Here is a 24,071-nt window from a genome sequence, read left to right on the forward strand (position 1 = left end):
TATAATTTAAATATTTTTCTAATACATAACTCAATAATTTCTCGCGCACTTTTCAAAAAACGCGCTAAGACATTTCTCACAATTCCGTTCTGAATTACCATCTGGTATTTCTGATGCGGGCTCTTCCTCTTCATACTCGATGAGGCACACGTGCGGCGAAAATTGTTTGTTGATTTAAATTTCCGAACTGAAATAAACTTGGTACAATGGGCAAAAAGGACAAAAACAAGAAGAAGGGCAAAGGAGCGGAGAAGACGGCCATGAAAACAGACAAAAAGCAGGCAGCCCGGCAAAAGAAAATGCTGGAAAAGCTGGGCGAAGTGAGAACAAACATAGGCGCCTCCATATCATATATACTCATGCTACAATACTTTTTGCAGGCTAATATTGCTGATATAATCCAACTGCTGGAGGCCAAGGAGGGAAAGATTGAGACCATCAGTGAATCCGTGTGCTCGCCGCCGACTCCCCGATCGAATTTCACCCTAGTTTCCCACCCTGAAAAGGAGGAACTCATCCTGTTTGGCGGGGAACTTTACACGGGAACTAAGACCACTGTTTATAACGACCTATACTTTTACAATATTAAATCCGGCGAGTGGAGGGAGCTGAGATCGCCTTCAGGTCCCACTCCAAGGAGTGGACACCAAATGGTGGCTGTGGCCAGTAATGGAGGAGAACTTTGGGTAAGTTGGCATTACAATTTTCTGAGAAACATTAAAACAATGTATTCTCCTATCTTAGTTGTTCGGTGGAGAGCATGCCAGTCCCTCGCAGCTGCAGTTCCACCACTACAAGGACCTATGGAAATTCTCCCTGAAATCCCGAAAGTGGGAAAAAATATCTGCCCCTAATGGACCTAGTCCAAGGAGTGGCCATCGAATGACCGTCTCCAAAAAGCGTCTGTTCATCTTTGGCGGCTTTCATGATAACAACCAGTCGTATCATTACTTCAACGATATTCATATTTTCTCGCTGGAGTCCTATCAGTGGCTTAAAGCTGAGATCGGAGGAACTGTTGTACCATCGCCTCGTTCTGGCTGCTGCATAGCAGCTTCTCCGGAAGGCAAGATCTACGTTTGGGGAGGTTACTCAAGGGCCTCTATGAAGAAGGAAGCGGACCGGGGAGTAACTCACACGGATATGTTTGTTTTGAGCCAGGACAGTAAGTTATCCAGACTTTACACTTTCATTTTTAATAATTATGCCTTATTTTATTTTAGAAAACGCCGGCGATGCTGATAACAAATACAAGTGGGCACCAGTGAAGCCCGGAGGATACAAACCCAAGCCGCGTAGCAGTGTTGGCTGCACTGTGGCTGCAAACGGCAAGGCTTATACCTTTGGTGGCGTCATGGACGTCGATGAGGATGACGAAGATGTGCACGGACAGTTTGGAGATGATCTGCTGGCTTTCGATTTGACCTCTCAAACATGGAGGTTGCAGGAGATCCAAACAAAAGCCGAGAAGAAGGAAACGGATGAGAGCAAGGATGTTGAGATGTCCGCTCCTGATAAGCCCGTCACCACTACCACCGATGGCATTTTCACGGTTACCGTTGGGGGACCCAGTACTAGTACTCCTTATGTGTCCAATATACCGAGCTTATTTCCTAAACCAAAACCCACCAATGTGCCTTCCCCGCGCATGAATCCCGGCCTCTGCGTTTGCAAGGGAACACTGTATATTTTTGGAGGAATCTTTGAAGAGGACGACAAGCAGTTGACCTACAACGATTTCTATTCTCTGGATTTGCACAAAATGGAGTGGAAGGTTATAATCCCCAATAACTTGAAGGCGCACGACTGGGAAGACAGCGATAGCAGCAGTTCCGACGAGGAAGTCAGCGACGATGAGGATAGCTCTAGTAGCTCTGATATGGACACTGATTAGTTCTCTCAAATGACTATATATTAAATTTGGTTAACAATCGTACACATGTATAAAAAAATGGAATTTTTTGAATGTTGAGTAAGCTTGGTTGCTTCACAGCCCCAGAATCTCAGTGAGGATGCGTTGTGTGTCCTTGGGAGTATACACCCTATGGCTGATAGTTCGGGGATCGCTGTAAATCTCATAGTCGTTGCCGCCCGGCTCCGTTTTGTCGCCAAAAAAATGAATTTCCTTAAATTTGTAATAGGCCTCGATATGACGCAGGCAGTAGGTTTTATCCCAGCCGTGGGGGAAGACGTCAAAGCTGATCTGACCGCCAATGGAGTACGTCAGGTCCACGTCGGCAAACTCCTTCTTGAGGTCCTTGATCATTTGCTCCCGCACTTTGTGTTCAATGTCGTACTCGGCGAACATATTCCGCTCCTCCCGGGTGCACTGTCGCCCAATGGGGCAGACATTCATCATGCCATTTCGGAACTCGATGAAGGTTCCCCTCTTGATCGGCACATCCAGTTCGGATAAGTAGCGCAGGACAAAGTTGATGAAGCGCTTGAGGGTTTTCTCTCCGAGATGCTTGATGATATTCTGCTTTCCCACCTCCTTGCCTTTCTCAATCTGCACCAATCCATTCTCCGGGAATATAAAGTCGAACTCGTTGAGGATCTTGTCGCCGTTCAGCTGCTCGAACATCTTCTCCAGGTCGGATCCTCCCACGATTCCGATGGTCGCCCTGGGTTTCACCTTCGAGTAGAAAAACTCCTCGAACTCTGGGGTCACCACAGACCTGGGCATGGTTAAAGTCCCGTCCACGTCGAACAGCAGGAGTATTTCGTCACGTTTCAGTGTTGCGGTACCCATTTTGCATTAGACCTATTGAGAAGCCCCAGGTAATTATTATCCAAGAATTTATGTCCACGTATGATTTGAGATAAAGAACCTTGTAAGCGGCAACGAGTTGGTGAGAAATCCCCTAAAGCTTAGCTGCACCGGCTAAGAACCAGTTCCGGAACCTTGTGGCACTCGGGACTTACACTTTTAAATTTGTTTTAAGTGATAAATAAAATTAATTTTATATTATTAATGGCATTAATATTTAGAAAGTAATATTTTCAGAAAGATTTAAAGTATATTGTAACACTATACAAAAGAGCGGGTAGAGTTTTGTTTATTGTTTTATGATTACAATAAATGTAATAAGCAACCCAACTTTACTTCATGGATTACTATAGACTAGAAACAACAAGTGCTTTTAAGCATATTTATATCAATTTATCAAAATAGTTATTTTTTAAATAGCTTCATTAAACAAATAAAAACTACACATGCGTTATATGACAATCAGCCTATTTTGTATTTTCGGAGAGCCCAGAGTATGTACATTTTAGTAGGGTATCATCTAAACGAAACTACACATGTTTGGGGTTTAAAGGGTATAATTAGATTATTATATTCGGGGGTTTTACTGCCTTTTAATATGCTGCAGCTCATCTCTCTTTATCTTGCTGTATTCCTGCAGGGTTTTGTATTTCTCGGTGTTCAGCATCGGGTCCACAATCACCGGGTAAAGCGTTAGTCCCACGGCTCCAAAGATGCAGGAGACGAAGCCGACGAATCTCCACCCTCGTAGAACTGCCATTTAGCTGGTAGAATATAAGATTTTATTAATTTCTCGGTTTGTTATTATAAAACACAAAACACCTGGCTGGACGTAATACGCTAAAAAACACCGCATGAAAGGTCACACCAGAGTGGTGTGTTTGTGGTAAGTTACAGTAAATACTCATTAGTATAAATTGGTAGAAACGTGAAAGCAAATATGTGAAATTAGGCAACAAAATTAAATAAAGAAATTATTATTCGGGGTAGCCACAGATTTCATTTCTTTTTTTGTTTAAATCTTAATGTTCTTAATTTTGTTCTTCAATGTGGCACATCACTTACGTTTACTGTAGGGACCTGTTGGTATTTTTTCTGGGAATTGTTGATATTTTCTGCACGCGGTAACACTGGCTATCTTGAGCTGGGCTTGGGTGTGGTGTGTTGTTTGAGTAATTGTTTTCAAGATTGGCCCTTTAAGTTAGAATATAAATATCCTGAAAATGGCTAAGAGCCTCGTTTTTGTGGCTCTGGTCGGCGCCTTATGTTTTACCCTTGCTAATGGTAAGTTCGCTGGCGGAATACCGATATCCGCGATTTCTAGGGCGTTGGCATGACTCCAAACATTTTCGTAAACCACGATCTTGCAGCCCAACACCACTACAATGAGCACAAAACCAGCAAAATCATCTGGTGCACCAAGAGCCAGGCGGAGCAGTACAAGTGCCAGAACCTCACGGTGGCCATCGAGCGCGATCGGGCACTTTTCGACGAGGTGTTCCTGAATCTCACCTGCTTCATGGCCTACAGTGCGGATGAGTGCATCCATCACATCGATCGCGAGAAGGCACACATTACTTCGCTGGACGCAGGAGACGTCTTCACGGCGGGCAGGTACAACTCCTTGATCCCCATCATGCAGGAAAAACTTGAGGGCGGCTTTACGGACTATCAATCCGTGGCCGTGATCAAGAAGGGCTCGCTCCAGAATTTAAACAATCTTCACGACATGCGGAACAAAAAGGTCTGCTTTCCATGGGTGGGCAGTTTGGCAGGTTGGATTGTACCCATTCACACGGTGAGAATCGCCCTTTAAACGTATTACCCCAATAAGTCCAAAAGTAACTTCCATATAGGGTTTGCAGTTTAAAAGTTAGAGTTCTAAAGCTGGTTTTTAATTTAAAAAAATACTTAAAAAGTAATAATTTTAAGTTAACTGTTAAACAGGATCTAGAAATTAGATGGTAACATCTCATATAAAGTTTTGAAGAAAAACAGTTTGAAGTTAAACTTGAGAATATTGCAAGAAACTATCCTAACATGTCAAATATCTAATAACAATATAACTTGACAGCTTCAAAGAGAGGGCGGCATGGAAGTTGTGGATTGCAACAATCAAGTAAAGACAGCCGCCAGCTACTTTAACGATTCGTGTGCCGTGTACTCACTGTCCGACAAATACAATCCCATCGGCGACAACTCTGAAAAGTAAGATCCAAGAAAAAGTTTTATGTTTAATGCCTCTACTAACAAGCTATCGTTTGATCTAGACTTTGTAAGCTTTGCACTGGCAAGATCCCCGGAGGCCGTTGTTCATCTGCAGATCCCTACTTCGGCTATGAAGGCGCCTTCAAGTGTCTGCTGGAGAAGGGAGATGTGGCCTTTTTGCGCCATTCAACAGTGACTGAAATGCTGCAGACCACCGAATTCCGTAAGTTCTTTATGGTGACCTATTAGGAACTCATCTTATTTAAACGGAATCGTATTCAGATAACTTGTCGCCCGACACTTTTGAGTTGCTGTGTCGAGATGGTCGTCGGGCACCCATCAACGATTATCGGCAGTGTAATTGGGGCCAAGTTCCAGCAGACGCCATTGTCACATCTTCGGCGCGCAGCTTCGGCGACCGAAAGCAATATCAGCAGTTCTTGAAACGAATTGCGGAGCTGTACTCCGATGGAACCCGCAATGAGCAGGGCAGGCAGGGAGGTCTAGGATTCAACAGCCGCAACAATTACAACGACCAGGGGCAATCGGACCCCTACAACCAATACGAGAATAAGGACCCATACAACCAATACGAGAATAATGACCCGTACAGAACTCAAAATCAGTATGATCAGTACCGCAGCGAAAGATTAGACAGCAGTTTTTCGACCGATAAAAACCCGCAGGACGGGACAAACACTTCAATCCTATATGAGAAGTTCCGCATCTTCGAGTCCAAACGATATGGCAAGCCGAATTTGCTGTTCCAGGTTTGTGGAAGATTCTTTTTGAAATCAAGCAGAAAAATAATATATATTTAATTGTAGGACTCAAGCCGGGCTCTTACTGTCATTCCTGAAGATGATCAGTCCTTTACCAAGTATTTGGGACATGCTATTAACTTTATTTACGGCATTCGTGAGTGTCCAGTTCCGGCGATGACCCTTTGCGTGACTTCCGAGAACGAATTAGAGAAATGCATCAAGATGAGGGTAAGTTAAAAGTCGAATTCAATGGAAGGTAGTCCCATTTATCCACTGCAAAACTTTATAGACGGCCTTGAAAGCTCACCTCTTGAAACCTGAACTTATCTGCAAGAAGATGCACTCCCACATAAATTGCATGCAGTTCATCGAAGCGGGAAAGGCTGACATTTCCGTTTTCGATGCCGGAGATGTCTACACTGGCGGTCTGAACTATGATCTGATTCCGTTCATGGCGGAGGTGTACAATCTGGGTGAGCCCGAGTACTATGTGGTGGCTGTGGCCAAGGAGGAGGATCCCGACACGGAGTTGACGTACCTGAAGGGCAAGAACACCTGTCACACGGGCATCAATACGGCCGCGGGCTGGACATATCCAATGGCTCTGTTCATCTCGAACGGCTGGATTCGTCCGTACGGATGCGATTCGGTTCGGGCTGCTGCGGAGTACTTCACCAAGTCGTGTGTGCCGGGTGCGATAAGCAGTGAATACAACACTGGAGTTCCCTACGACAGCATGTGCGATCTGTGCCATGGAACTAGCTACAGGTACTGCCGTCGCGATGCCTCGGAGGATTACTACGGACACACGGGTGCTTTTCGGTGTTTGGTGGAAGGTGGCGGCCATGTGGCCTTTATGAAGCACACCACCGTGATGGAGAGCACGGGCGGCAAGCGCAAGGAATGGTGGGCTAGGAATGCCCTAAACGACGATTTCGAACTTCTGTGCACGGATGGTACTCGAGCCGAGATCCATGACTACAAGCGCTGCAATCTGGGCAAGGTTAAGGCCAATGCCGTCGTGACTCGCGGAGGCGTCAACTACAACGAGACCCAGCTGAATGCATATATTAACCTGCTGACCTATGCCCAGCAACTGTATGGCCGAAAGGAAGTGGACGCCTTCAGCTTTAGCATGTTCTCCTCGCCGATTGGTCACTACGATCTGATCTTCCAGGATGCTACGCGGCAGTTGAAGGTCATTCCACCGAACAAGCGACGCTACGACTCCTACTTGGGAAGCGATTTTATGCGGGCTCGCCGCATCACCGATTGCTACGCCGGTGCCTCCCAAATGACACTAACCGTAGGACTGCTCCTCGTGGGCTCCTTGGTGGCAATATTATGAGTCAATGTACTCGGTAAGATTTCGAAATTGTACAAGCATCTCTAGCACAAAGAGAAACATATCAACCTTTTTACATTCCAAATATTTTTAAGCATAAAGAGAGATCCCTTCCGTCCGAAAGTATCAGATTATACTCCCATTAGCCGAAAACTATCTGAGTAAGGCTATAATTTTATTTATAAAGTGCCTGTGCCTTAATATAGTATTTGTTTGTGTACATACCAACTAAGTCCGTCCAAAAAAGTGTACCTAGGATGTGTAAGTCGAATCTTTTACAACAGCTAATAAGTATACAAATAAAAAAATCGAAATGAACTGTTGGTTTGATTTATGAATCTGGTGGTTAAAGGTCTGTAATTTTTAGTTATAAGCTGGAATGCAAACCGGCATAAAGAGGTAAAAATAGACGTGTTTTTTTAATACATTATATTTTTTTAAAGTAATCTTTAATCTAAAATGGTTTTTTTTTTAAAAATAATAACAAAATTCAGTTTTTATTTTTTCCAAAAATGATTTTTCTTTATTTTTCAAGTAAAGAGAGAGGAGAATCCTATTATCTTGACCGCAATTATACGCGCTAAAATTTAAATTGGGTATCAAAGCCAACATCTTAGTTACAAGGCTTTAACAATGTTCCACTTAAAGAATTTACTAATAATTATTATTTAAGACTTTTGAGGCTCTCTAGTATGCGAGTTGTTGAAAAAAAACATGTAAAAGTAAGGAAAATCAATAAAAACTTAAATAAACTATTTCGAAGTGTGACCATAAAGCGGCAGCCGGGAAATGCACTCCTCGGGTGTAACGGTGCAAAGACTCGGTGGTCACACCCGCCTGCAGATATTCCACACATCTGTGAAATTCGTAAATTTCGAAAGTCCGGAAAAACCGGACGGAACCTGCCACCTTGCTCTGGACCAGTTGCACCAACTTTGCTCGCAAAATGTCTATTAATCTGCGCACCGTCTACGCGTTCGCCAGGGAAATGTATCCTAAGACTTTCAAGGAGCCCGTCCAATACGGAACAGCTGGCTTTCGCGGCAAGTGAGTTGTCTTAATTATGGATCTTCGGGCTAATAGTCATTATGCTACACCCACACGTTGCACACGTCGGCCGTGTTTGATTAGCAAATAGGGCTTGTTTATCTTACGATAAGTACAGCGACTGCATGCCCCGTGCTGTTGGGGCTTGGTGTTTATTTATAGATGTGGTTCACCTTTTATCAATGGACATGCCCTTCTTTCGCCGATGTAGATACGCTTGTGTGTCTGATGGGGCGTGCATGTGCATAGGGGCATACGTATGTATGTGGCTACAGTCGGGGTAATCGAAATAGTTCTGCAAGTGCATGCATTGGCCATAGTCGATGAAGGGAACTTGGTAACTATCCTGTTCCAGATAGTGAGTAACCGTTGGGAATACTTCAAGTTCAAGAATATTACATTTTGCATTTCAACTATTTGTCTTGCGGTTACCCTGTCAACACCCTAACTTATATGAAACATAGCTGATTACAAAGCCTAGCCGCAGTTTGCTGTAGGTTTCAACAATATGCTTCCATTGGCTTATCAGCCTTTTGCAGAGATAATGGTTAAAATAGATAGTTACACTGATATCTCCGCAGTTCGATACCCTCTTGAAATATTAAATTGTGTTTTAGAGCTTTCCCATTTAAATAAGAAAAAATTAAAGATACATATCTTTCAGCAACTTTAACTACCTTAAATACATTGTATATATTTAACTAAAATGAGTTTGGCTGTGTAACATATTTTTAAAGTTTGTATATGTCTGTTAAACGAGCAGTAATAATTATTTTATTTTTCAGAGCCGAATTCCTGGACAGCGTGATGTTCCGCATGGGAGTTCTGGCCACCTTGCGCTCCCGGTACCGCGGAGGCTCCGTAATCGGCGTGATGATCACGGCATCACACAATCCGGAACCGGACAACGGAGTGAAGCTAGTTGATCCGAAGGGAGAGATGCTGGAGGCCAGCTGGGAGGCGATAGCCACCGATTTGGTCAATGTCAGCGACCAGGAACTAGAGCAGCACGTGGCCAAGATCATCAAGGACAACAACATCGATGTTACGACAAGTTCGCAGGTGTTTGTGGGCATGGACAACAGATACCACAGTCCGAGACTACTTAAGGCGGTGGCCGATGGTGTGATAGCACTTAAGGGAAACGTAAAGGAGTACGGAATAGTCACCACGCCCATGTTGCACTATTTCGTAGTGGCAGCGAATACGAAGGAGGCCTATGGCAAGCCCACAGAGGAGGGCTACTACGAGAAACTGATCAAGGCCTTCGAGCTGCTGCGAAACGGCCGCCTGGAGAACGGAAACTACCGAAACAACATAATATACGATGGTGCCAATGGAGTGGGTGCCCGGAAAATGTTGCAGTTCATTAAGCGGATGAAGGGTTCCCTGAATGTGACGGTCATTAACCAGGGCATTGGTGACGGCAAAATCAACGAGGACTGCGGTGCTGACTACGTGAAGGTCCAGCAAAGACCCCCGAAATCTATGCCCGAGATTGAACCCTTCACGAGGTGTGTCAGCGTGGACGGAGATGCCGATCGGGTGGTGTACTTCTTCACCGACGACAAGGGTGAGTTCCACCTTTTGGATGGCGATCGCATAGCCACCTTGATCGCCGGCTACCTCATGGATCTGGTGAAGCAGGCCGAGATTAGTTTGAGGTTGGGTCTGGTGCAAACCGCCTACGCCAATGGAGCATCCACCGACTACATAGTCGACGAACTCAAGTTCCCCGTTTCCTGTGTTCCCACGGGCGTGAAGCACCTGCATCACAAGGCTTTGGAGTACGATATTGGAGTTTACTTCGAGGCGAACGGCCATGGTACTATTGTGTTCAGTGACAATGCTAAAGCCACAATTGCCCAAGCTGCGGAAACTAAAGAAAGTGCCAAGACTCTGTTGCTCCTCATTGATCTTATCAACGAAACCGTCGGAGACGCTATTTCAGACATGCTGCTGGTGGAGACTATCCTAAACCACAAGGGCTGGGACGTCCAAGACTGGATCTCATCGTATAAAGACCTGCCCAATCGGCAGCTGAAGGTTAAGGTGCAGGATCGAAACGTTATCGAAACCTCGGATGCGGAGCGAGTGTGTGTTAAGCCCGAGGGTCTGCAAGCGGAAATCAACAAGGTAGTGGCCAACTACAAAAGGGGTCGATCCTTCGTTCGGCCATCCGGAACAGAGGATGTTGTGCGAGTGTATGCCGAAGCAGCCACCAAAGAGGTAATACTTCATAGCCATAAATACTAGAATTCCACTTTAATATAATTTTTACCGCAGGACACGGACAACCTTGCCTATGAAGTGGGACTTCTGGTGCAGAAGCTGGCTGGCGGAGTTGGTCCGGAATTGACGAAACCGAATAGTGCCCATCTTTGAAGCGAAAAAACAAACCAACCTCAAAGGAATCGATTATCGACACAGGTCCTAGCTGGAGCAATAAATCTCTTTACTTTAAGGTGCTCAATAACTTAAAAGTCTTAACTCTCAAACGCATTTATATTGTAACTGTTCACTGTCTTGTATGTTCTAAAGATGAGATGTTTTTACCACTATCTATAAAGTTCTACTTATTCTGACGTTGTGGGAGTTGAAACCTATTTACGTAGTTCGTCATTCGTGATTGAAGAGCTTTATGCAAGTGCGCGTTATTTTTTGTTGAGCTACTAGCGGTAACTATTGAAATTATAAAAAATGATAATAGAGATTAATGGCCCCAATAAATTTTGTATTGCTATTTTCTATAAAATATATTTTAAACAAATTATTGGTTTATTAATTTAGGTGGAGAAAAGTGTGGTGGTAGTTAGACCATTCTCAGATTTAAATTCAAGTCACAACTACTTTTGTTTGAAAGACGAAGTTTGTATACCCCGGCAGTCGTAAGAAGAAATTAGTGTTAGTAACAGCATGTTAAATTTGTAAGGATCGTTGCTAGGTTCAGTGATATTAAAACAAAGATTTGAAAATTTTTTTAAAAACTTTATTTAATTGATTTTTTGACCGTTTCTTTGACAGTTTTGACATGTTAAAGTCTTCCGAATTTTATAAAATATAATTTGAAAGCTTAACAATACAAAAAATTATGTTCCCAATACTATAAGATAAAATGTCAAAATACACAGAAGCAATAATTTGTTTCATATTATTTTCCTACCGATTTTTCGATCCTTCCTATGGCAGCTTATGATATAGTCGTCCGACTGTGACAAAATTAAATTCAAAATGTATGCCTACGGAATCTTTAAGATATAGTTGTCCGAAAAGAAAGACTTTTGGGAAAAAATTAGAGACTAGCTTGCGTAGAAAAGGACAGACAGATGGACGGGCAAACGGACTAGATCTATTTTATCTATTCATGCTGATCAAAAATATATATACTTTATGGGGTCGGAAACGTCTCCCTCACTGCGTTGCAAGCTTCTGTCTAAAATCATAATGCCCTCTGCAAGAAGAAAAAAGTAAGATCTACTGCTACATATAACGTTATTTAGAACATAATTTTAAGGAAAATAACATGAAATTAAATTTTAAATTTAGTGGTATGTAATGGTATTTTGGAAACTAAAATAGTATTTAATGGTATTTATTTTACGTCGATTGGTATTTTATGTTGTTCCCAGCGCTGTCATACTGTTGCCGTGCTGTCACTTTTGGCTGATGCAATTACAGTTTTTTAGTTAAAACCAAATTAATTTTCAGTCGACCAGAATTCAAAAAACATAAGCACAATGGACGCGGAAGACGTAAGTTCGAAGAAAGGCGGGAGACTATTTTCAAGTGGGGAGAACCTCCCAAAAAACCCGCGTATGTCGGTACATGTGCGCCCTTGTGTGTATGTGTATTTACATATTTGTGTATGGGAGCTGGGCGAACAATGAGGTTATGTTTTTGCGATCCGGATTTAACCATACCGACTTTCTCATGAATTCCGCAGGGTTTCGATCCCACTTTGTTGAAAAAGAAGAAGAAGAAGAAGACCACCTTCGATCTGGACGCGGCATTGGGTCTGGAGGACGACAGCAAGAAGGAAGATCCCCAGGACGAGGCGTCTGCGGAAGGAGTTGCCGCCGCCGAGGAGGATAATCTAGACCTGGAAAGCTTCGGCAAGAAGAAGAAAAAGAAGAAGAAGCCCTTCAACATGGACGAAATGGAGGCAGCAATCCCCAGCTTCGGAGGCGATGATGCGGCCGCCACCGAGGAGCCCGAGGAGGAGGAGATCAACCTTGACATGGACTTCTCGATGGCCAAAAAGAAGAAGAAGGCCAAGAAGAAGGATCTTGACGAGCTGGTCGCGGATAAAGTGGACGACGACAGGAGCGAAGACAAAGAGAATGGTACGCTGACTAATGGGATAATGTTTCACACTTTCGTCAGTTTGGCGAGTTAGTAATTCAGAGATTTCATCACCACGAGTTAGTAATGCAACTTTTAAACACCATCCTATGTTATTTTATTTATTTAGCTCGCTACCTTTAATGGGTATAAACTTTTTAACACAAAATTCTCTTTAAATACTGTTCCATATTTATTCCCGTATCCAGTTTTTCGGCTTAAGTTTAGGAACTTATTTAAAATTGTAACTTTCTTTTCATAACTTTTTAGCAACTAAAAATTGTATACAATAGATAGAAAGATTTAATACTATACGTATACAAGACAATATCATAGAAATAAGATGATTAACCCATCTAACAACTCGCTTCCTTTACAGTCGAGGACAACAGTTCGACATGGTTTGGTTCCGACCGCGACTACACATACGATGAGTTGCTGAAGCGGGTCTTCGAAATCATTCTCGACAAGAATCCGGACATGGCCGCCGGTCGCAAGCCAAAGTTCGTGATGCGTCCGCCGCAGGTGCTGCGCGTGGGAACCAAGAAGACCTCCTTTGCCAACTTCATGGACATTGCGAAAACACTGCATCGCCTGCCCAAGCATCTGCTCGACTTCCTGCTGGCCGAGTTGGGTACCAGCGGCTCCATGGACGGCAACCAGCAGCTGATCATCAAGGGTCGTTTCCAGCCCAAGCAGATCGAGAACGTGCTGCGTCGCTACATCAAGGAGTACGTAACCTGTCACACCTGCCGCTCCCCGGAGACGATATTGCAGAAGGACACGCGTCTGTTCTTCCTGCAGTGCGAGTCCTGCGGCTCCCGCTGCTCAGTGGCCAGCATCAAGTCAGGTTTTCAGGCTGTCACCGGCAAGCGTGCCGCCATACGAGCAAAAACAACATAAACTCTTCTTATTTAAAGTTTGATTTTTTATTACCAGTAAAATTTCAATACAACAAAACCCCCAATATTATTTGTTTTTTGTGCTCTGAGTTTTGTAGTTCTTGTGCCAGTGAGTTAGGTGTTTAGCAAAGCCAATTTCCATTCTCCGGGATTTCCCGCTGTCGATGAAGAACGCGAAGGCATCCAGGCCCACCTTTCCTCTGAATATATTTGGACGACCGCGCAGGAAGAGGTTGTTGCCCCTCTTAATGGGCGAGGGATCTATATACCCCATGGCGATCTTGGAAAGACGGATCAAGCGTTCTGCTACGGGTTTATAGGCTTCATAGGAAACCAGGGAAGAGGCTTCGTGGTAAAGACTGCTTATTACTTCCCTGTTGGCTGGCTTTTTGGCAATGCATGCGTCCAGAGATCCCGTGCCATCATCAATTATGTACTTGTTGAAGCACTCATTGTGGGTGCCAAATCCAACCACAAAACCATACACAAAACAGGTGCGAAAGTAAATCGGATCTGCATTATCATGCGCATCACACGTTATAAAAACTTTTTCCCGTTCCGGATCCTGAGTTACCCGGAGAATGTGCGAGATGGTCAGGGGTATATTGTTATGAATCTTTGGGCCAGACTTGTCGGAGTCGATTTTTTTATCTTTTTGCTGGTTCTTACGAATAATGAAATTGTCCAGCTGGTTTTCTATATCATCGAAACTTTCGTGAAGTTCCATTTTATCGGGTTACTCAGCGGCAATTTCAAAATGATTGTACCATGGCGGTGCATTTTACATCAGCTCCAAACAAAAACAGATGTACGCACTGGGGTAGGCAGATTTGTTATTTAGGGGGATCAGAAACTACATCCCTCTAGCAGCTGCTTTGAAAATATCGATATCGCGCTCATGGGTGTAGTGTACTCGTGCGGTTTGGTTTTGAAAGGGGTCGAAATATAGACCTTTTTTTATTTTTATTTTAATAAAACCAAAAAAATGTTAGTTAAATACTAACATTATTAATTAACTTTTAATGTTTATAGATGACATCCAAAATATTTTTTATTTAGTATTTTTATGTTTATTATTAATACTAATTAAAACATTATTTTGTGTTACGACCCCTTTTGTCAATCTCAAAACATGTTGACTACGGCCATGAACGTTCCTCCTTCTACAATTAAAAATAAAAGTATCTATCCAGATCATAAATATAGTCAAAGTACAGAAAAAAAATTAAAATAATAAATAAAATATATGTATTACTGAAACCTTTATTTCACCATAAAGAGAAATGCAGTGGAACAAAAACCCAGGTTGGCAGCTCTTTTTCGCGCACAGCAAGTGGGCAGCCTCGTTGTGTCGCTTGTGAAATTACGGAAAAAGTACACTTTGTGCAAAACTAACCGAAAGAATCGCATTATCTGGTGATCTTGGAATGTCTGGTGGTCCGTCCATAACGCTGAAAAGCCAACCAATCGATGGTAACAACACTGGGAACGCTGCGGCGCAGCAGCAGCAGCAGCAAAGTGCGAATGGCGCAGCATCTGCAGCTGCATCTGGGGCTGCTGGCGCCGCCCAGAATCCAGGAAACGGCGGGGCAGTAGGTGGCGCCAGTGGCCCGGCGGAGGGATCGCGGCAGAACAGCCTGCAGCGGATCCAGCAGCGAAAGCAGAAGGTCTTCAATCTGCCCGTGCCCCAGAAACTGGCCAAACTCTCGATGTACTCCGCTTGCCAGTCGGAAGGATGCCGCTGCACCGGATGGAAAACCCCGCAGGAGAACCGTCACCGCGATGTGGAGTCCTCCTACTGTCCGGAGTTCAACGAGGAGTGCCGCAACGCCAACTGCCGTCACTCCCTAAGGATGCACATAGCACATCTGGACAATATTTCGAGCTCCAGCATGGACGAGCTGCTGGGCGCCATCATAGACATGGAGAACCTTTTCATGTCCATGCAGCGCGTCGAGGACGAGGACACCAAGAAGGTGTACCTCTACCTCTTCCGCCTGCTGCGCCAGTGCGTCCTCACGCGCCAACAGGCGGTCATCCGGGGTCCTCTCGGGGATCCGCCCTTCGAGTCGCCTTGCATCACCAAGGCGGTGCTCTCGTTGGTCTTCTACAAGTACCACCACCTCAACCCGACTGAACTCCAAACCATAACCGAGGTGGCCAAGACCTTCCTGAACTTCCTGAACCACTATAACTTTGAATCGCCATCGACTAGAAGGGGAGATCTCACCCATGAGGATGCTTCAAACTACAAGATTAACTACACAAGGTGGTTGGTTTTCTGCCACGTACCCGCCTTCTGCAACTCCCTGCGCCAATTTGAAACGTCCCTAGTCTTTGGACGCACCCTCCTGCGCACTGTTTTCCAGTACATGTCGCAGCAGCTCAAGAAGAAGTGCATCTTGGAGCGCGATCGCTTTCCCGAGGATAAGCGATCGATCATCTCGCAGATGCCCAAGTTTTTAGAAGCCTTGCGCGCCGAACTGCTTAAGGATGACTCGCCTATCTGGGATCCCAACTACCGGCCACCGAATTCCTTCGTAATCCAGCAGAGAAAGCGTCATCAAGAAGTGCTCCCTGTGGCTCCAAGTGCTGGCCTGTCAACTTTAGGAGGCGCTAAGCGGACCAGTGTGGGCGAACCGCTCCAGAAGAGAATTAAAAAGGAACCAACAGATCGCTCAACCAGGTTAGTTATTGTTGTCTTTACTCCATGCTGTTACTAATGTTTCTATTCCAGTGAGAATTTGGATGATTTGCCCACGGATGTGGTAATGCGCGCCATGAAATCGGTGTCCGAGTCGAAGACCACCAACAAAGCCGAGATACTCTTCCCGGTGAATGTTTCCCGCGATGAGAATGTGAAGGCGGAGGAGCAGAAGCGGGCCATCGAGTTCCACGTGGTGGGCAACTCACTGACCAAACCGGTGGACAAGCAGACGGTTCTGTGGCTGCTGGGCCTGCAGCTCGTGTTTGCCTATCAGCTGCCCGAAATGCCGCGCGAGTACATCAGTCAGTTGGTGTTCGACACCAAGCACAAAACCTTGGCGCTCATCAAGGAGAACCAGCCCATTGGCGGCATATGCTTCCGCCCGTTCCCGTCGCAGGGCTTCACCGAGATCGTTTTCTGCGCGGTCACAATGTCCGAGCAAGTGAAGGGCTATGGCACGCACTTAATGAACCATCTAAAGGACTACAGCATCCAGAGGGGCATCAAGCACCTGCTCACATTTGCAGATTGCGACGCCATCGGCTACTTCAAGAAGCAGGGCTTCTCCAAGGATATAAAACTGGCGCGACCCGTCTATGCGGGTTACATCAAGGAGTACGATAGCGCTACTCTGATGCACTGCGAGCTGCATCCGAGTATTGTGAACACGCAGTTCATTGCCGGTTAGTTGGTCACAAAGTTCCGAATGGTAAATATATTTTACTCTTTGTTTCTCCTTTCCAGTGATTCGCAATCAAAGCGAGATTCTGAAGGAGCTAATAGCACAACGCCACAACGAGGTGCAAAAAGTAAGACCTGGCTTGACTTGCTTCAAGGAGGGTGTGCCCTCGATTCCCGTGGAGTCAATCCCGGGTCTCCGGGAGATCGGTTGGAAGCCGCAGATGCGGCCAGCCAGGTCTGCGAGACCCCTGGAGGAGTCCTCCGATCCGGAGAAGCTGGCCACTTCTTTTGCCTCCGTTTTGCAGTCCGTGCGTCAACACACCACGGCATGGCCCTTCCTGCGTCCGGTTCCAGCTGCCGAGGTTCCGGACTACTACGACCATATCAAATACCCCATGGACCTGAAGACCATGGGCGAACGGCTCAAGAAGGGGTACTACCAAACACGCCGCCTGTTCATGGCGGACATGGCCCGCATCTTTTCCAATTGTCGGTTCTACAACTCGCCCGACACTGAGTATTATCGTTGTGCCAACTCCCTGGAGCGCTATTTCCAGACCAAAATGCGCGAGCTGGGCCTGTGGGACAAATGATGCAGTGATTCTGAGGAACCTTGTATAAAACCGAATATTTAATCTTAACTTACGGAGAACAATATCGCTATTTATTTTAGAATTTTGCGACAAAAGACAAGAGTAGATAATTACTTGTGAACAAAATTGATATATGGAATAAGCTTTTTCTGGAAACTACTAACCAAGCGTCGTGTCTTGTTCATTTAGACGGGCTTAAATAAGAGTTGTCTTTAGGAAGAATAAATGAAAATATTCACCGATTAATTCATTATCATTATTTAAGGCAACACATTAACCAACCCTCAAAGAGAAAAAGCGAAAATGGTTAAATGATTTGTAACCGCTACATTTTGTCTTAACTTTTTATTTCACTTTTGATTTCCTACATTCATTGTTTGCATGCTTTTAAAGTTAGGATTTCTCTTTGTTTTCGTTTGGTTTAGTAAACATTTGCTTAATAATGTCGTTATAAAATTATACTGTATTTAATATTAGGGGCGGGAGTTAAATCGAATTTCTAGGTCATTGTACAGAGGCTCATGCATTAATCCGAGGGTTCAACGATCCGCTTGTTCTCGAGACTGCGTCGGAAATTGCGAAAGCTATCGCGACTTCGTGCCAATGGTACAATGAAAATGTTAACCGTAGTTGCTTACTGTTGAATTCAATTATCTTTTATTACATGGTATTCAGTTTAATTTCAATACGTGGTAGTCTTTACAATTTAGCCATTACTTGCGAAACGTTTCTCCGTGTTTAACTCGATAGTTGCGTATTTATATACATACATACATATGTAGAGCTAATCAGGGTGAGCATATATGGAGATATACATATTACATACAATTAGATACATAATTTATGATTACATAATATTGAAATGTGTTTACTCCTCTCCCTCCCGTCTCTGAAAGTGCGTGTTAACTACTGTCCTCCGATACCCGGAGTGGACTCTATTCGGCACTCGGCGGTTTGTGCTGAATTCAATATAAATATATATCTGGATACAAGGATAACAAACGAATATCTAAGGGACTCCAGCTGGAAACTTATGCATGCACACACGTAATTTACTCGGTTTCAAGGCCTCGATTTCAACCGGAGCAGCCAGTAATCACACAATCTTAACATTTACATCGAGAACATCGCATTGTTTCAAATTTCAAATCGTAAGCATACATTTCGTTACAGGCGTGGCGAAAGAACGTGCAATTTATAGCCCAGCCGAGATCAGAAAAAAAAACTGTACGAAAAGTAAACTTTTGGGCTTCTCTGGCATACTTTAAAAAAATTACAAATTTTCTACTGGTTGGTTATATTTTTCACATTTCTGGAGACTTCACTCTTCAGCTGGGCTGGATTGACTTTTTACAATTGTGCTTTTCCAACAAGCGTAGCTGCCGATTTTATTTAACTTTTATATTTAAAATGCTCTTAAATAATATGTTTAAATGCTAGTAAAACGGTTCGAGTGTCGGTCGATGTTTTACGCCCACAAGAAATACAGTATTACAATCGGTTTTCTTTTCTTTCATTCAAATAAAAACGTATTAATTAGCTTTTATTTTGGTTTTGGGAATTCCATGGATTTAATTGGTTGCTCCATAATTTCATTATTGTTATCGACTCCGCCGCTAATTCTCCTTGTTTGTAGCTTTTCATACTTATGCTTACTAAGTTCTTCACATCTATTACTAAATATATGTATGTATGTAGGCGTGCCATTATCTCCTCGTTATCAGTACCGTGTCTTCTGCTCAGCGAAAGGCGTTGGAACCAGCCATTTACACAAAACCTAACAGATGGCCGGTTCGCATTCATCATCATCATCATCGCCGAGCACACGGTGGTGGGCGGGCTGCGGAGTGCGCCCCAGGACGTCGTGAGAATTGTAACACTAATTTTAATTATACAAATATATTATGCCGTTAGATCCATAACTCGAAATTCCTGATAATAAGAGCCTGTGTGTCGTCGATCGTCGGTCGGTCGGTTGATTGGGTTGCTTCGAATAATAAGCTTTGCAAAGAATAGGATATTTACTTTCTTCTCAATTCGCGTTTATCAATTGGGTTATTTAAAGTGGTTCTCCACTAGCTGGGCGGCACTATTGAGCTGTAAGGGCAGAGGTTTCGTTTATACCTTCCGTAGTTAACACAGAGCTGGTGACTACTCACAAACTGCCGCCACCTTTTGCGTCTGCTCTGGCAAGAGGGACGTCGACTTTGTCGTCGTGGTTGTGGCACTCGGTGCATTGGAGTCCGTGGCATTGGACCCCGGTCCCACGTTGTTGGCCGCCTTCAGTGCTGCAGCCGTATTGGCATTGCCGTTGGTGATGCTTGGGATGCCGTTGCCGCCACGGCTGCCGCCGCCGTTGTTGCGATTGTTGGACCTGTTGCGGAAGTTGCCGCCGCCGCCCATGCGATAGTTGTTCCGGTTGTAGCCGGGCGCACCTCCGTACCCCGAGTTCATGCCGCCGTTGCCCGCTCCGCCCATGTTGCCATTGTTGTTGTAGTAATGGTTGCGTCCGCGGTAGCTGCTTTGAATATATTTAAATGATGAGGTGCTCATATGGATGGTTTCTTTAGGGCAACCAACCTGCCCCGCCGGGTCGATGACACTCCGAAGGTCTCGGTGTTCAACTTGCGCTCCTGGCGCCAATCGTTTTTCTTGTTCTTGCTGCGATCCTGGGCAGCCTCGCACGAGATGTTGTCGAAGAACGATTTGGTCTTGTCGTAGCACACAGCCACGTCATCCTCCTCGGGCTCGTGCTCTCCAGCGCCGGTCTCGTTGCCAGAGTCATCCTTCTTGTCCGTCTCTCCGTTCAACTGCAAATAGGTGAGAGAAAATGGTGAGTGACTCTGGAGATTTGAGATCTTGGGTTATACTATGTTAGTATGCTTTTAAAGAAGGGAAGTAAAGTTACTTTCTAACGAAAGCACCATATGTGCAAATGTGGAGCTCTAAGCACTTTTAGTTTATTTAAAGAATCAGAAAACTATATTTAATAATAATATGTGTTGAAAACATAAAAAATGTGTTCTGGACTTACTGTATGGACGCCTTCGACCTTCTCACCCACCTGCTCATTGGTTGCAGTTGCAGTGGTTGCCGTCGAGTTGGTGGTTGGCTTGGCGGCGGCATCCTCGGCCACCTTGAGCTTGGCAAGCTGGGAGCGCAGTTCCTCGAACTTATTGTTGGCCTGCTCGAAATCAAAGTCGCCCTCGAACTTGATCTTGTTGCGAGGCTTGTTCTGATTGGCCGACTGCGGACGATAGCCCTGTGTAAGTACAATCGCAAAGGTTAACAAACTACATATACAAAATAAAGTGACTTGTCGTCATACCTGATTGGGTCGCATGGGGCCTCGGGATCCCATTCCACGATTACGCATCATCATGTTGTTCGAGTTCTGGCCACCGCGGTGCATGTTCCAGGCTGCGTTGTTACCACCTCCATTTCCGCTTCCTCCACCGGCTCCGCCACCGCCGTTTCCGCCACGCTGCTGCTGCTGTTGTATTCCATTGCCCCCACCGCCGCGATTGCGCTGATTATTGTTGTAGTTGTTGCTAAAGTTGTTATCCAACTGACGACCGGAGTCACGGCGATCCCGCTGCTGATTGTAGAAGTCCGAGCCACTTCCGCCGCGCTGTTGCTGCTGCTGCATGTTGTTGTGGCTAGGACCGCCGCGCTGCTGCTGCGCCTGCTGCTGATTCTGGTGCTGCTGGTGGTTCTGGCGCTTATGTCCTGCATCGCGTCCGTTGCCACCCTGGCCAGCGTTCTGCTGCTGGTGTAGCTGCTGCTGCTGGGTCAGCTCCGCCGTGGGACTCACAATGAGGCTGATGGGCGTCGTCGAGCGCGAGGCTCCGGCCAGCATGTCTAGAACGGAAACTATACACATATAGAGGACGCAACGAGAACGAGAAGGAGAGAGTAATGCGTGCAGGCGTCAAAATATGAATTAGATTTAAATAAATTTTAATATCATACTATTAAAACAAAGCAAACCCTTATAAATAATTGATCTATTTAAAGAAGCCATTTGAGGTAAATACTACACTTTGCAGGTGGCATTGTCTTGGAACATCTATAAAAAATGTATATTGACATAATCGCCTATTTCGAAACGAAAATACAGTTTTTATCAGCCGCACAGGCATTTGTTAATACACAATATCGGATAAGATAAAAGCTAATTGTTAGTTCTCAACTTATCGAAAACCAATCAATATTTTTCAATGTATGTTATTGAAAAACATTGGATATAAAAAACCTCTTGATATAAAGGTACAACATAAAAAAATATTGGTTTCTTACTATAACAAATTAACAGTTCACATGCCTAAGAATGTGCTTTTCAGCATTAAAACAAATTTGTTTTCTTATCTAAAAAAAATATATTTAACAAGAAAATGGGAACCACGTTCTGAAGTATAATCCGGATATGTATGTTATAGAAATATGTTAAAAGTGCAAAGTGGAATAATTAAAAAGTGAAAATGTACTATAATTGTCCCTATATTAATGTAAGCAATGTGATTAAGAAGTCCTTTCTAACCGAACTCACTTGGCTGTTTCTGCTGCTGGGGCTTCTGCTGCTGCTGGTTGCCGCCGATGTGCATGAAGGGTCCGTTGCCCGGGGCTCCAGAGCCGGGAGCGAGCGATCCGCCCGTGTTTCCCACCATGCTGGCCAGACTGGGGACGCCCAGGTTGCCGAACGGATTGCCGTTGCCGTAGCCGGGGGCTCCTCCTCCGGGAGCACCGCCGGCGCCACCACTTCCACCTCCACCTGGCATTTGGGGCGGTTGCTGCTGCGACGGCACCTGCTGCTGCTGCTGCGGCGGAGCGTTCATCCCGCTGGGCATGGGGAAGTGCTGCGGCATCTGGGGCGGTCCGTTCTGGAGCTGCGCCTGCATGATCGCCGGGTCATTGTGGTGCGGCAGCGTGTGGTTGTTAACGACGCGAATGTCCTTGATGTCCGATCCCCGGAAGAGGATGTAGTCGTAGATCTGCGACTGCGGAGCTATCTGGAACTGGGTGTCGCGATCTTCCGTGCCGAAGGACCGCACTAGGAAAGGGAAGACGAATGGAAGAGGTTGAGTTAGAACTAGTTCGATCAAACATAGTCATATATTAAGGATATTAGGAGTTTTAAATGTTCCAAACATTTAAAATTTTTAAAGTATTTTATCACCCACTGATGGTAGAACTTTTAAAAAAATACATATCAACAAGTTTTTAAGAACATGGCTTTTCCTTTCCAGTATGTCTATCTTATAATAGTTTCCCGAAAGCCCAGCTTCCAAGGGCTACAGCTCTTTCCTTGCTACCCCAGTTGATTTGAAATTTTGGTAGAATATTCTAGACACGATGCATTATATAATTAGATCGTTTTAAACCCAAAATATAAAAGTGCAGTCCCAAGTAAACCCATTAAGGTTAGGCCGCGTTTCCTATTTAACCTCAACCGGGAAACGCATGTTTGCCGGTATTTGTGCGTTCTCCTCCGCTCCTCCTTTTTGCCTTTGCAGGGCACTGACACTCTTAACGGGAGCCCGTAGATCCCGTTATCTGGCGCCAAATCGAAATTGTTTTTGCAAATAAACAATTGCATTGGAGGTTCGCAGGGGTGGGCGAGTGTGAGTGTGTCGAGATGCCGCATACGTGTATGTGTGCCATGTAAAACCAAAAGCAACACTGTACAACAAGCGAGAGACAAAAACAGGCCAAAGCCAACATGACAAACAAAAAGCATAAGTGAGAGCGCGAGGGAGAGAGCGGGAACTGCACACTCGGCAGAGTATGAAATTACTGTAAAACTAACAAAAAGAAACGAAAAAAGGGGAGCGCACACAGAGAAGTGGAAAGAGTCCATTTTCTTTTGCGATGAACCGTTTTTTACAGGGATTCTTTGGCGCAGATTACGGCACCCACATATATCCCGTATATTTAGCAATTACGTGGGAGATTCTGGGGGCGCTACTGAAATACTTACCACTCGAGAGCGCAATGGTGCACTCCTGCGGATCCACGGTGTACAGGCGGCCCTCGTATCGGATGTCCGCCTTGGAAATGAGGCTGATCTTGGAGCCCAACTCCGGCAATCCCCCGCTCATCTTGGCTGTACTTCACTGCGCACTCACACCGTACAAACTATGTTATTAAGTGCTTCTGCCAACAGGCCCACGAATTTCTCTGGCCAAAAGCAAACAATTGTAGCGAGCGCGACGACAACGATTTCTCGACGGTCTCAGGCCTCTGCCTCTGCTCTTTTTTTCTTTACTTTTTTCGCTTTTTTCACACGCAATTGCCCTCCAGTTGCAGGTCGAATTTGCGGCCAATCGCCTTCCGGCCGCGTCTGCTTTGTGGAGCTGGCTGTGCGCACAAGAGCGGCAAACGCTTTTCCAATGTCTGTGGTGCAGCACACACGGCTTTAGATGTGAAAATTGCAATTTTCGATGCACAAATCTTAGCTCCGTCCGTCTGCGAAAACCTACCCGTCGAAAATGAACGATGAAAACGGGCGAGTGCCGCGACGGTGTTGGAAAGCGCGGGCGGAAGGCAGCAGCGGCGGCAGCGCGGTAATAATATGAACTGTTTCTGTTTACTTTGGCGGCGGGACAAAGGAAAAGCCGCGGCACCTTGGTAAAGATATAAATAGCTTGCATAAAGTGCGTTTCTGCGCATAAATTGAATAAAATTAGGCATTCCCCCTGGGCAACCCTGTTCGC

The 24,071-nt window shown here is 45.0% G+C and overlaps 9 protein-coding genes across 20 annotated transcripts; 5 read left to right on the forward strand and 4 right to left on the reverse strand.

The window, feature by feature from the left end:
• Positions 1 to 116: 116 nt before the first annotated feature.
• LOC108030588 (kelch domain-containing protein 4) lies at positions 117 to 1,936 on the forward strand. Its single transcript, XM_017103560.3, has 4 exons — positions 117 to 320; positions 381 to 686; positions 745 to 1,165; positions 1,224 to 1,936. The coding sequence occupies exons 1-4, from the start codon at positions 207 to 209 to the stop codon at positions 1,892 to 1,894; spliced, it is 1,512 nt and encodes a 503-aa protein (XP_016959049.1). The 5' UTR covers positions 117 to 206; the 3' UTR covers positions 1,895 to 1,936.
• LOC108030591 (phosphomannomutase) lies at positions 1,895 to 2,879 on the reverse strand. The gene is made up of 2 exons (XM_017103565.3): positions 2,832 to 2,879; positions 1,895 to 2,764 (listed from the first exon to the last, which is right to left on the reverse strand). The coding sequence occupies exon 2, from the start codon at positions 2,750 to 2,752 to the stop codon at positions 1,988 to 1,990; it is 765 nt and encodes a 254-aa protein (XP_016959054.1). The 5' UTR covers positions 2,753 to 2,764; positions 2,832 to 2,879; the 3' UTR covers positions 1,895 to 1,987.
• A 339-nt stretch (positions 2,880 to 3,218) lies between these two features.
• On the reverse strand, positions 3,219 to 3,630 carry LOC108030532 (uncharacterized). The gene is made up of 2 exons (XM_017103425.2): positions 3,593 to 3,630; positions 3,219 to 3,534 (listed from the first exon to the last, which is right to left on the reverse strand). The coding sequence occupies exon 2, from the start codon at positions 3,528 to 3,530 to the stop codon at positions 3,354 to 3,356; it is 177 nt and encodes a 58-aa protein (XP_016958914.1). The 5' UTR covers positions 3,531 to 3,534; positions 3,593 to 3,630; the 3' UTR covers positions 3,219 to 3,353.
• Positions 3,631 to 3,889: 259 nt separating this feature from the next.
• On the forward strand, positions 3,890 to 7,405 carry LOC108030671 (melanotransferrin). Its single transcript, XM_017103697.3, has 7 exons — positions 3,890 to 4,054; positions 4,141 to 4,568; positions 4,845 to 4,978; positions 5,041 to 5,201; positions 5,261 to 5,748; positions 5,806 to 5,970; positions 6,032 to 7,405. The coding sequence occupies exons 1-7, from the start codon at positions 3,994 to 3,996 to the stop codon at positions 7,088 to 7,090; spliced, it is 2,496 nt and encodes an 831-aa protein (XP_016959186.1). The 5' UTR covers positions 3,890 to 3,993; the 3' UTR covers positions 7,091 to 7,405.
• A 500-nt stretch (positions 7,406 to 7,905) lies between these two features.
• On the forward strand, positions 7,906 to 10,905 carry LOC108030682 (phosphoacetylglucosamine mutase). Its single transcript, XM_017103715.3, has 3 exons — positions 7,906 to 8,134; positions 8,920 to 10,363; positions 10,421 to 10,905. Exons 1-3 carry the CDS (start codon positions 8,034 to 8,036, stop codon positions 10,517 to 10,519), a joined length of 1,644 nt encoding a protein of 547 aa, XP_016959204.1. The 5' UTR covers positions 7,906 to 8,033; the 3' UTR covers positions 10,520 to 10,905.
• An 838-nt stretch (positions 10,906 to 11,743) lies between these two features.
• LOC108030685 (eukaryotic translation initiation factor 2 subunit 2) lies at positions 11,744 to 13,442 on the forward strand. Its single transcript, XM_017103718.3, has 3 exons — positions 11,744 to 11,886; positions 12,078 to 12,477; positions 12,855 to 13,442. Exons 1-3 carry the CDS (start codon positions 11,872 to 11,874, stop codon positions 13,376 to 13,378), a joined length of 939 nt encoding a protein of 312 aa, XP_016959207.1. The 5' UTR covers positions 11,744 to 11,871; the 3' UTR covers positions 13,379 to 13,442.
• On the reverse strand, positions 13,383 to 14,210 carry LOC108030686 (uncharacterized). The gene has a single exon (XM_017103719.3). It carries the CDS (start codon positions 14,102 to 14,104, stop codon positions 13,445 to 13,447), a length of 660 nt encoding a protein of 219 aa, XP_016959208.3. The 5' UTR covers positions 14,105 to 14,210; the 3' UTR covers positions 13,383 to 13,444.
• A 473-nt stretch (positions 14,211 to 14,683) lies between these two features.
• On the forward strand, positions 14,684 to 17,604 carry LOC108030569 (histone acetyltransferase KAT2A). The gene is made up of 3 exons (XM_017103471.3): positions 14,684 to 16,063; positions 16,115 to 16,767; positions 16,829 to 17,604. The coding sequence occupies exons 1-3, from the start codon at positions 14,805 to 14,807 to the stop codon at positions 17,356 to 17,358; spliced, it is 2,442 nt and encodes an 813-aa protein (XP_016958960.3). The 5' UTR covers positions 14,684 to 14,804; the 3' UTR covers positions 17,359 to 17,604.
• A 1,251-nt stretch (positions 17,605 to 18,855) lies between these two features.
• Positions 18,856 to 23,865, reverse strand: LOC108030570 (protein LSM14 homolog B). Of its 12 annotated transcripts, none has more exons than XM_017103475.3 (7): positions 23,336 to 23,865; positions 21,908 to 22,408; positions 20,687 to 21,219; positions 20,393 to 20,620; positions 19,939 to 20,168; positions 19,518 to 19,879; positions 18,856 to 19,455 (listed from the first exon to the last, which is right to left on the reverse strand). In XM_017103475.3, exons 1-7 carry the CDS (start codon positions 23,454 to 23,456, stop codon positions 19,448 to 19,450), a joined length of 1,983 nt encoding a protein of 660 aa, XP_016958964.3. In that variant the 5' UTR covers positions 23,457 to 23,865; the 3' UTR covers positions 18,856 to 19,447. The 12 variants fall into 12 exon arrangements, with proteins under 12 accessions (XP_016958964.3, XP_016958966.3, XP_016958962.3 ...); XM_017103477.3 differs by having other exon boundaries at positions 20,423 to 20,620; positions 20,687 to 21,231; XM_017103473.3 differs by having other exon boundaries at positions 19,518 to 19,876; positions 20,687 to 21,231; positions 23,336 to 23,864.
• Between the last annotated feature and the right edge of the window lie 206 nt (positions 23,866 to 24,071).

Source organism: Drosophila biarmipes, chromosome 3L, assembly GCF_025231255.1.
Source record: "Drosophila biarmipes strain raj3 chromosome 3L, RU_DBia_V1.1, whole genome shotgun sequence".
NCBI lineage: Eukaryota > Metazoa > Arthropoda > Insecta > Diptera > Drosophilidae > Drosophila > Drosophila biarmipes.

Bases quoted from the DNA above. Each gene is read 5' to 3' on its own strand.
- LOC108030588 (XM_017103560.3), top strand. From the start codon at position 207: ATGGGCAAAAAGGACAAAAACAAGAAGAAGGGCAAAGGAGCGGAGAAG. The intron at 321-380 runs GTGAGAACAAAC...TACTTTTTGCAG, and splicing joins TGCTGGAAAAGCTGGGCGAA to GCTAATATTGCTGATATAAT. The intron at 1,166-1,223 runs GTAAGTTATCCA...ATTTTATTTTAG, and splicing joins GTTTGTTTTGAGCCAGGACA to AAAACGCCGGCGATGCTGAT.
- LOC108030591 (XM_017103565.3), bottom strand. From the start codon at position 2,752: ATGGGTACCGCAACACTGAAACGTGACGAAATACTCCTGCTGTTCGAC.
- LOC108030532 (XM_017103425.2), bottom strand. From the start codon at position 3,530: ATGGCAGTTCTACGAGGGTGGAGATTCGTCGGCTTCGTCTCCTGCATC.
- LOC108030671 (XM_017103697.3), top strand. From the start codon at position 3,994: ATGGCTAAGAGCCTCGTTTTTGTGGCTCTGGTCGGCGCCTTATGTTTT. The intron at 4,979-5,040 runs GTAAGATCCAAG...CGTTTGATCTAG, and splicing joins ATCGGCGACAACTCTGAAAA to ACTTTGTAAGCTTTGCACTG. The intron at 5,749-5,805 runs GTTTGTGGAAGA...ATTTAATTGTAG, and splicing joins AGCCGAATTTGCTGTTCCAG to GACTCAAGCCGGGCTCTTAC.
- LOC108030682 (XM_017103715.3), top strand. From the start codon at position 8,034: ATGTCTATTAATCTGCGCACCGTCTACGCGTTCGCCAGGGAAATGTAT. The intron at 8,135-8,919 runs GTGAGTTGTCTT...TTTATTTTTCAG, and splicing joins ACAGCTGGCTTTCGCGGCAA to AGCCGAATTCCTGGACAGCG. The intron at 10,364-10,420 runs GTAATACTTCAT...TTTTTACCGCAG, and splicing joins CCGAAGCAGCCACCAAAGAG to GACACGGACAACCTTGCCTA.
- LOC108030685 (XM_017103718.3), top strand. The intron at 12,478-12,854 runs GTACGCTGACTA...CTTCCTTTACAG, and splicing joins GAGCGAAGACAAAGAGAATG to TCGAGGACAACAGTTCGACA.
- LOC108030686 (XM_017103719.3), bottom strand. From the start codon at position 14,104: ATGGAACTTCACGAAAGTTTCGATGATATAGAAAACCAGCTGGACAAT.
- LOC108030569 (XM_017103471.3), top strand. From the start codon at position 14,805: ATGTCTGGTGGTCCGTCCATAACGCTGAAAAGCCAACCAATCGATGGT. The intron at 16,064-16,114 runs GTTAGTTATTGT...TTTCTATTCCAG, and splicing joins CCAACAGATCGCTCAACCAG to TGAGAATTTGGATGATTTGC. The intron at 16,768-16,828 runs GTTAGTTGGTCA...TCTCCTTTCCAG, and splicing joins GAACACGCAGTTCATTGCCG to TGATTCGCAATCAAAGCGAG.
- LOC108030570 (XM_017103472.3), bottom strand. From the start codon at position 23,456: ATGAGCGGGGGATTGCCGGAGTTGGGCTCCAAGATCAGCCTCATTTCC. The intron at 20,621-20,686 runs GTATGACGACAA...GTACTTACACAG, and splicing joins GCCCCATGCGACCCAATCAG to GGCTATCGTCCGCAGTCGGC. The intron at 20,169-20,392 runs GTAAGTCCAGAA...ACCTATTTGCAG, and splicing joins AGGTCGAAGGCGTCCATACA to TTGAACGGAGAGACGGACAA.